We start from the raw sequence: 10,214 nt of genomic DNA, 5'->3' as shown, positions 1-10,214 counted from the left end.
GCAAGCTTTTTTTGGCTGTCGATGGACCTAACAGAGATTTTGAATTTGAAGCCTTTCTCTTGTTGGCATATGAGGCTTTAATTGCATGCTTTGGAATATTTGATTGTATGGAAGGAGTTAGTATTTGGTAAATAATTTGTTGGAGGGACACCTGAAGCAACCCCAACTTGACATTCCACAGTAGAATGAAAAGAATGAGGCATCTATGAAGCTTGAGATGGAACAACACCAATGAAAACGCAGTATCTCAAAGTATTGGTTTAGAGAGAGTATCCAGCAAACCCACCTCATATAAAAATAAAAAATAAAAAAAATCGAACTGGGATTTTTGGTGTGGCCGTAGAGACCTGCGATTTTTGGGGTGTTTTTATGGTTTGTGGAGCTGGTTTACTCTACTGATTGAGAGTTTCTAGAGGAGTTTTTCTTTTCTCTATGTTTTTTGTGGTTTGTGTTTTTTTTCCTTTTAACTATGGTGTTTTTAAGCTTTCCATCTTTTATATCTATTAAACTCAGTAAAGACAACTATCGCAAATGGAAAGCCCAAGTTTTCAATTATATTGAAAGCTTGAATCTTTACCCTTCAAACTATGCTATCAAATTAAGAGCCACGTAAAATTAGGCTAACTATACAATAAAGGGCAAGCTTTCTATGTTTCTTCTACAGCATAAAACTTATATACTTCCTCTTATCCAATCTTCCACTCTAAATGGAGGGCTAAGATTGCTCCAATCACAATGTCACGTCTCTACACTATTTTATTACTAATTTTTTTTCTATAAACTATTTTGACACTAAATTTTAGACGTCCAATCCTCTATTAAACTCACACTAACGAAAATTATAAAAAAAATATTTTCAATAAAATAAAATAACCAAAATACCCCTAAAAATTTTAAGGGGTATTTTGGTTATTACATTTTATCAAAAAAATATTTTTAATATTTTTTATAGGTGTGACCCAATGAGAAGATGGCAAGTGGCTCTCTTTATCAAAATTGGACGGCTGAATGGTAGGGGAAGCATAAATCTTCTATGTTGTAGGGGAAGTATAGAAACCTTGTCTATGCTTTCTCTATAGCATAGAAGTTCTATCCTCCCTTTACCATCCAGCCGTCCAATTTTGATTAAGAGAGCCACTTATTGTTTGATCTTAGATTCGATGTCACAAAGTATTTTATTTTTAATTTTTTTTATACAAATTTTATGAATATGAAATTTGGTACGTGCCATCTTCTCATTGGGATGCACCTATAAAAAATATTAAACATATTTTTTGATAAAATATAATGACCAAACTACCCCTTGAATATTTCAAAAGTATTTTGGTCATTTTATTTTATTGAAAATATTTTTTTTTTATATTTTTCGCTAATGCAAGTTTAATAGAGGATCGGACATCCAAAATTTGGTATCAAAATAGTTTATAGAAAAAAAATAAAACTAAAATAAAAATAGAGACGTGTGAAATTGTGATTGAGGCAATCTTAACCCTCTATTCAGAACGGGCGATTGGATAAAGGGTAGGACATCAAACAAAGCTTGCCCAAAAAAGAACACGTGGCATATAAATTTTGAATCCTTATTTATTTATTGTTTTGACAAAAAATGAAGACCTTATGGCCTCCTGTTTCATTACTATTTTTCTAGGTCCGCACACAAGAATGAATAACTCTTCCCAAGTCACCAATCTACTCATATATCATCCCTAATCTCAACTCCAAAGACATTAAATGAATCTTTATTCCTAAACTCAACTAATTTAAAGATCCTCTCTCCATAAGTATAGGAAAATAAAGATTTCCATCAACTAATTAGGAACCAAACGTACTTCTAAATGGAGTTTGGGCTGAGGCAAACTTTGTCATGTCTCGGTATTGCCATCTCGTGTTGTCGCCTTCAAAGTTCAAACAAAGGGGTATCTTTGACAATTTCAATATTGGTAGTGGCGGTTTTGTCCATTTGAATTTAAATGTGGGGTATTTTTGTCTTTTTCGTCTGGTAATGCCAGAGGCTCTGCTCTGAGTCTGAGGCTCCCACGTTCTCACAACCTTGAGCATCGTGCGAAGAATCATAACTTTTCAATTTAAAACTGGTCAAACAAACCATGGTAAACATAGCCCTTCTCTTTACGAAATTTAACTAAAATGCCCCCAAGTTTTGGAACACTCGAAAATGTGCTCATCCTAACGATAGTGTGCAGCGTGCACAAGTAAATGGAAATTAGTCTGCCCCCCAAATTTTACATAAGATGATGTAAGTATTATGCACCAAAGAAATTCACCTTTAAGGAAATAGGGTTGTCAATTTGCCAGACAACTTAAGCCTAGCCCTAAGAAACTAAAGCTTGAGTGGCCCAGGGGTTGAGTCAGGGTCAATATAGGGTTGGGGTGGACGACACCTACATTAGGGGCACAACAGGGCTAGGCCAGCCTAAACCTTATTATTTATTTATTTTTTATTAGTTTTATTTGTTGTTGCCCCACCCGTTTTTTAGTAGATAGGTTTTTTAGAAATAATTGGTGGTTTTCAAATGCGTTAGTGGGAATGACAACTTAGGTCGATAGCTAAAACTCAAGGACTAACTTCAACCCCATTCACCCGCTTGAATAGGCCCAGGCCCTACTCCTCAAGTCAGTTATGGGAAGCACCAGATCAGGTGCCCTGGCCCAGACTAGCCCAGCCTGGTCCCAAGCCCACATGTAAATGACAAATCCTACAAAATCTTGCAAAAACTTGAGTTTCCCAAATATTTATAGAAAAATGATCCTATAGGATCTTCCCTCATATGTGTAGGACTTCAAATGATCATTATTAAATTTGACACAGATCTACAGAAAAGTCAAGTCCTACATCTATGTGATAATTTTTTAGAGAACTGTGCTAAATTTAATGGTGATTATTTAAAATCCTATACATATAGGTGGGGGAAGGTCCTATCGAACCATTACTCGTATTTATATTTCTTGTATATCATAATTTGCCCAATATAATGAAAATAAAAACTATAGGCACCTTGGATATTTATTACAAAAATAGGGTTAATTGTTTAACTTCTCCATCTGTGGTGAGGTGCACCGCGGGAGGCTCCAAGTCCCACTTGGTTTCCGTTATTCAAACTTCCAAATTTCAAAAATATCGAAAGGAAAAGTTTTGGTAATTCCCAAAAAATTTATGAAAACCATTTTTTTTAAAAACAAGAAGAGAAAAAAAAAATGATTTCGACTGGTTAAATGCCACGTTCCAAACTAATTTAAAATTGGGGAGAAAAAAATTCCCATTTTTGGCATGAAAAGGAGTCCCAAAAACTAATTATGGTAAAACCAGCCAAGATGGTAAATCAGAAACAAATGAAGTATTCAACAAAAAAGAAGAAGAAGCCAGTTTTGATTGTTGTTGGATTCAAAATTTCTGGTTTTTACTGATAGCTTTCTCTGTACTTCATTTTCTACTTTGTCTCACCCTTCCCATGTCATAGGTGCCCATCCCTCTCTGTCCTTTCCCTTCTTTAAAGTTGAATTCTTTCATTTTCTTATTCAAAATTTGTTTCTTTTGCCCCTCTGTTCTTGATCAAATCTCTCTTTCTCTCTATACTATTGGCTCTTTTGTCGGTTTTATCAACGTGGATCTTTGGGTCTTTTTCATTTTTTTATAGATTTGATTCCTGCAAATGTACGGTTGACCATTGGATTTTAGTGAATAAATCTATTCTTATTAGCAATATTATGTAATTTTGGGGATTTTGTTGTTTCATAAATGCTTTAAGTTTGGTTTTTTAAACGATACATTTGAGTGGGAAAATTTGTTCATCAACCGAGAAGGAAACATGGAAGACGATGGAGTTTTTGTTTGTGAAATTAATGATCAGAAATGGGTTTTTGGGATTCATAAGTAAGGCCAAGACTGGGTCTTCACCTTCTTATTTTTTCTATTATATACAGGAATTCTGAGGATTTCTTTGGTTTTTTGGCGAGTAAGAATCATTTTCTTCGTTTTTTAATGTCTAGTTATTATTATTATTGGTAGTGGTGTTTTTATTATCTGATGCTTTCTTTAATCCCTTGGGCTCTAAAACTATATCTCTGAAACTTTTTTTTTGTTGTTGTAACGAGTATATGCTTTCACAATTCATAACTTCTGAAACTCCCTTCTAGAGATAATTTCCTAACTCTAGGAATGGATATTTAAAAGCTTGATCTCAATGGGTCAAAATGTTCTCATTTTCAGGCTTTCTGACAGGAAAATCTGTGACTTTTCGAAATTTGGGTCACTTGATACTTGATAGCAATCACAAATCATGTTGTGTGCTTGTTCCGGAGAACAATTCAAGTTCGAGGAGGTTCCACAATCGCCAGAATCACTTGCTACAAGGGATTTCTCGGCGAGTGCCCTCTCTTCAAGAACATGGGATTGGGATTCGAGGTTTGAAGAAAGCCAGCTTGAAGATGTGGAATGCACTCTTAAAGAAGCTCTCTCTCTGAATTATGAGGTTGGTTTCTTGTGTTTTACCAAAAACTATGCCTACCCAAAATCGAAAATATTTTTTCTGGGGTGATTTCAGGTTAGATTCCATGAATGTGGAATTTTCGCTTTTTTATTTCCTCAGAACGAAGAGGTTGGGTCGTTCAGTTTCCCTGATTTAGAGGGTGGTTTATCCAAATTCAGGTTGTTTTTTTTTCTTTGCCCACCAAAGGCAAATGGTTCTCTGATTTGCAGACTGAATCCTGAACTGTGATATTGCTTTGTTTTCATAAAAATGGGGGTTTTCCTCTTTTTCATGGAGGTTCTATTATCCGAAATTCTGGATCGTTAGTACTTAAAAGTTGTATTTGATTCACAAGAAAAGACGTTTGGTTTTTTGAACATGTCTATGTTGATATCTTTCAATTCTTAAACCCACCCAAAGTGGTTGGGTTTTTTCATATTTCTCTACTGTGGTTTCAATTCCTTGTGCTCTGAAATGGCTTTGTTGTCTTTTGCCTTTTGTTTTTTTAAAAATAAAACAAAACCACGCACTGTTGAAGAAGAAGTATACTCAGCTTTTTATGTTGCACATGCCTTTTTATCCACCCAAAAAGATGTTACTGTTTGCCAGCATTTTGTTTTTTTTTTTTTTTTTTTTTCTTGTTTTCTCTCCTGTGATAATTACATTCTCTTCTTTGCAGGTGTTATGATTTTTTTTTTCCTTGTTTTTTAATCTTCTCTAGAAAAAATTTGGTTTTTATCAGCTTTCTCTTGATTTTCCTTAGCTTTGTTTGATTTGCAAGTTCAACTCTCTGAATTGTGGGGCTTCTTTTCTTTTTCACTCTCCCAAGAGAAAGTCTGTTTGTTCTCTTTTCTCTGTCTATTTTTATTTTCCATCTCTCTAATTATTGGGCAGAATTCCCTTCTTCTTAGACCTCTCAAAATACTACAATTCGATATTTGATACAGGAAGCAAGGGCCTTGTTAGGACGACTTGAATATCAGAGAGGGAATTTCAGTGCAGCACTTCAGGTGTTTCAGGGAATAGACATTAGGGGAATTGCACCTAGAATGAGTAAATCTATAGCTGAGAGACCCAAACGGAAGAAAGGGAAGTCGAAAAGTGAGCCTGCGCCTACAAATGTTATGTCCATGCACTCTGTGAGCCTTCTATTAGAGGCAATTTTACTTAAAGCTAAGTCCTTGGAGGGTCTTGGCCGTTATAAAGGTATCTGTTATTTGCCGATTCAGATATCTATGTTAGGCAGTGTTCTTCTTATTTACAAGAGTGGCTCTCTTCTCTTAGAGTTTATTCCCTTTTAATTTAAGAACCCTTTACCTCTCATATATCTTCTGATTAATTATTGGGTTTTTGGTGTAATTGTTTGTTAAGTATACCTGTTTTTCTTATGAGCTATATTACTTGAGCTTTTTCCTTTTTTATTTATTATGTGCAGATTTCATGGCCTCACACACATGCCAGCTATTTCAGGGTAGTTATGAATTGGACCTTGAAAAGAGTAGAACTTTTTACCTAATGGGTTAGCAGATTATGTTCCATATGACCATCAAAAAGCCATGGTCGTAACTTGTAAGTGTTATAACCATCCCAACCATGGATGGACAGTGATGGTGACAGCAGGACCTCCAACTTGGGTGATTTAATTTGATGTTTTGATCTGTCCACTCTCTGCCCATCACTGTCTATCCATTTATTGGATAGTAATGCCACTTAGCATCATATGTTTTCTATGACTATATGGATAACGTTATACTTCTTTTTCACTAATGAAATTGAAAATTGATGATTGATAAGAGTTGAGAGGGAGAAAAATGTGAAATTTATTGCTTTGATTCCCAGTGGTTAAGAATGATCATCATCAGAGCTATTTCCCAACTATTTGGGATCGATTACATGAATCCTGGTCTGTCATTCTGTTCTATCAAGGGTCATGCTCTCAATGAGGCCATAAGTCCCCATATCTTTTCTCACTACTTTCAATTGTGTCCTCTCGGGCTTACTCCTTGCCCTTTATAAGCCTTCCACTTGAACTAACTCGCTCCTCTCAACAGGTGCTGTACTCAGTTTGCGCTGCACATGGCCAGCCGACCTAAGCCTATTTTTTCTCATCTTATCACTTATTAGAGCCGTACCTAAGTTCTCCCAAATGTATTTATTTCGATTTCTATCACTTCTTGTCTTGCCATTCTTCCATCTCAACATCCAATCAGTGTTTAAGAATGAACTAATGAAATTATGAATTTATTTGCAGATGGATGAGATTTTCCCTCTACATAAAACAGCACCTTTGAAGGAATGATATTTTCTTTTATAGGTCGCCTTATGATCGTGCATTGAAATGATAAGTAACTAGATTTATTTCTGCTTCTTTTTTTTTTGTCTTTTCTTTAATTTTGAGTTTGGACATTTCAGATGCTGCAAGGGAATGCAAAACAATAATCGATACGGTGGAATCTGCACTGCCCAATGGGATACCAGATGGGTTTATTGATGAATGCAAAATGCAAGATATGTTTCACAAGGCCCTTGAATCTCTCCCTAAGCTCTGGAAGCAGGCTGGCCTTATTGAAGAAGCTATCTTCGCTTATCGTCGAGTACTCATCAAGCCATGGAATTTAGATCCAATAAGTTTGGCCGCTATACAAAGAGACTTAGCTGCAGTTCTTCTATACAGTGGCATTGAAGCCAGCCCACATCCTGATTTGCAAACCTCCTTGAAGATCACCCCAATGTCTAACACAGAGGAGGCAATTTTATTACTTTTGCTCCTTATGACAAAGGTAGCTTCCCAAGAAATACCTTGGGACCAAGAGATATTTAACCATCTTACATTTGCATTATCTGTAGCTGGGCTCTTTGAGCCTCTATCTGATCATATTGAGCAAATTTTTCCTGGTGTTCACCATAGAGCGGATAGATGGTACCTTCTTGCTCTTTGTTACAGTGCTAGAGGAGAAGACGAGGTAGCTTTGAATTTGTTAAAGAAGAGTTTGGGTCCTAGTGAGAAGCCCAATCACCTCCCTTCTCTTCTTCTGGCAGCAAAGCTATGTTCCCAAAATCCCAAACTTACTCACGAAGGAATAAATTTCGGCCAAAGGGCTATTGATTGCTCCAAAGATGACCATAGGCACGGTGTTGCCCACTTCTTACTTGGAGTAAATTATGGGAAATATGCTAGGCATGGTGGGGTGTCAGATACAGAGAGGAAGGTTTTGCAAGGTGAAAGCTTGAAATCATTACAAAAAGCTTTATTGACAGAGAGACAAGATCCATATGTGATTCTTTGTCTTGGATTGGAGAATGCAGTCCAAAGAAACTTGACGGAAGCTTTGGATAATGTAACCAAATTCCTTGAGGTGGTGGGTGGTAGTTTGGTGGAAGGATGGAGGCTCTTGGCACTGGTTTTATCGGCAGAACAACAGTTTAAGGATGCTGAGACAATAGTGGACATTGCTTTAGACGAGACAGAGAAAGATGAGAGCTTGAGGTTTTTGAGGTTGAAAGCAATGCTTCAAATCTCGGAAGGGCAACCCTCTCAGGCTATTGAAATATATAGAACCTTGCTCACTCTTGTTCAAGCTCAGAGGGAAAAAACTCCTTGGAAAACTGATATGGAAGTATGTTTGACTCTTTTATCAGTAAAAATGGGTAGACAAAATGGCATCACCCCCAAAAACCATGTTAAAAGCAAAAATCGAAAAATGAAAAAGTAAAAATAGTAGCTCAATAATCAAGTAACATTACAAAACCAAAAGGGAGACTGACAGCTTTTGCTTTTTTGTTTTTTCGCCTATTAGCATACACTCGCAGTTTGCAGTGAGCATCAAGGTTACTGATAATTCTTTGGTGGGCCGTCTTTTTGGACAGGTAGGTTTTGGCAAAAATTTCGAAATGAAAGCATGGCATGATTTGGCAGGCATTTATACAAGACTTGGGATGTTCTCTGATGCATGTGTTTGTGTGGATAAAGCAAAATCCATCAGCTTCTATTCACCCATGAATTGGCACGCCACAGGTTGTAATATTCTTCTCAGTTCAAAGGTTAAGCACCTCCGTTTGTGTCTATCTCCACAAAGACGACCACTTGTTTTGGTTCTATGATTATGACTATGGTCTCTCCTATAACTCTGACCTATTTAATCTAAAATCTCTGATAGGCTCCATTTGGGACATTTTCAAACGAAAAGTTAAATTTTTTTCACGCATTGCTGCATCCACCTTACATGTCCTTCTAATTTCTGCAAATTTTGAGCCTTTTTTGGGCTTATACATGACTTGGGTGAGTCTGAAACTCTGCTCGGAAAAGGGCAGAGTCCTAAGCCTGAGCCAAGTTTTTAAACCTTGAAATGAACAATACTAACATAATAATCATTTTCAGGCGAGCTTTTTGATTCCCAGTCACTACATGGAGAGGCCCTAATAGCCTTTTCAATCGCTCTATCCATTGATCCTGACCATGTTCCTAGCATGATCTCCATGGCCAAAGCACTGAGACAGCATGGAAAGAAGTCACTTGCCATTGCTAGAAGTTTCTTGATGAACGCTTTAAGATTGCAACCCACTAACCATGAAGCTTGGTTGAACCTTGGTATAGTCTCAAAGATGGAAGGTTCACTTCAGCAAGCTGCTGATTGTTTCCAGGCCTCATATGAGCTAAAACTGTTGGCACCAGTGCAAGACTTTGACTGACTGATTGATGTCTTTTTTGGGTTTATTCAGGTTCTTTTGATATATTACAGAGCTTTGCTTCTTACAGACCTATCTTGGTGTATTATGTGAAATGATATCAACAAATCACTAAGTAAGTTATTAAACAAATAGCAAGTGAAATAAGCTTATGAGTGTACTGGTTTGGATGATCAGCCCGCAATGACAGATGGGTTCAATGTAACTTTTATGTAGGTTTACGTTGATTGATGGATGACCCCTTTCTGGTCAGTAATATGACATGGATTCTGTAAATTTGGTGGGCTTCAAGCCAATTGCAACTGAAACAAAGATTCAGTGTGCTTGTTCAGAAGACTACCCCACTATGATAAATGAGTTCTTCATAAACTCAAATGTGGGTTTAGTTGAGTTTCTCTTACGTCAATCGTTGTTCGGGCTCGTTGGTTGAAACGTACAAATTCAACAGCTCAAGACGAGCATGTAAAATTTTGTCACTGCAGATTTTATGGAACTTGGAGCCTTGTTAGAGTCTCATTGCCATCTGTATAATTTCATATTGTAGCATGCATTATATATGTTGAAAATATACGCGGAAGCTTTATTTGTTGATGGCCTGATGTGTTGTTATGTACATACGGAAAAAAAAGAAGAAAAGTATACATTAAGATTATTTACCTTTAGTACAAGGTAGTTGCAATTAATCTTGACCATTGGATGTAGAATTGAATAGTTGCATTTATTCTATTAACCAAGTACAAACTTCAACAGATATTTTTTAGAACTTTGTGACGCACTCAAGCTATTAGATTTCATATTGATATTGAAGGGTTCTAAATGATCGTGACCTTTTTGTATCAATGGTTTAAAAAGCGGATCGATGATCCGGATCGGGTACCTCAAAAACCGATCCAGATCGGCCATCCGATTGGGAATCAGGTGAATCGGTCAGAATAAAGCTTCAAAAAAATCCGAAAAAATTATTAAAATTCATTATAAATATTGTTTTTTAGGAATTCAATAAGAAATGAGGGTACTCCATTAAGAATTTTCATGTTTTTGCAT

At 36.4% G+C, this 10,214-nt stretch overlaps 1 protein-coding gene across 26 annotated transcripts; it reads left to right on the top strand.

Annotated features, from left to right (window-relative positions):
* The first annotated feature begins 3,790 nt into the window (after nt 1-3,790).
* NPGR1 (no pollen germination related 1) lies at nt 3,791-9,761 on the top strand. 26 transcript variants are annotated; one of them, XR_016045633.1, is made up of 8 exons: nt 3,791-3,971; nt 4,226-4,487; nt 5,432-5,690; nt 5,920-5,955; nt 6,897-8,101; nt 8,352-8,499; nt 8,863-9,285; nt 9,387-9,761. XR_016045633.1 is itself a non-coding variant. In XM_088853403.1 (8 exons), exons 5-8 carry the CDS (start codon nt 6,780-6,782, stop codon nt 9,171-9,173), a joined length of 1,683 nt encoding a protein of 560 aa, XP_088709529.1. In that variant the 5' UTR covers nt 3,791-3,889; nt 4,226-4,487; nt 5,432-5,690; nt 5,920-6,053; nt 6,736-6,779; the 3' UTR covers nt 9,174-9,761. The 26 variants fall into 26 exon arrangements, 19 of the variants coding, with proteins under 19 accessions (XP_088709529.1, XP_088709525.1, XP_088709530.1 ...); XR_016045638.1 differs by having other exon boundaries at nt 8,352-8,596; XM_088853403.1 differs by adding an exon at nt 6,736-6,798 and having other exon boundaries at nt 3,791-3,889; nt 5,920-6,053; nt 8,863-9,761.
* Nucleotides 9,762-10,214: the final 453 nt, after the last annotated feature.

The sequence above is a fragment of the Amborella trichopoda genome, chromosome 12, assembly GCF_054954075.1.
Source record: "Amborella trichopoda isolate Santa Cruz 75 chromosome 12, AtrichopodaSantaCruz75HAP2 v2.0, whole genome shotgun sequence".
NCBI classification, from domain to species: domain Eukaryota; kingdom Viridiplantae; phylum Streptophyta; class Magnoliopsida; order Amborellales; family Amborellaceae; genus Amborella; species Amborella trichopoda.
The sequence above is the reverse complement of the archived record's forward strand: the minus strand, read 5'-3'. Positions and strand labels throughout refer to the sequence as shown.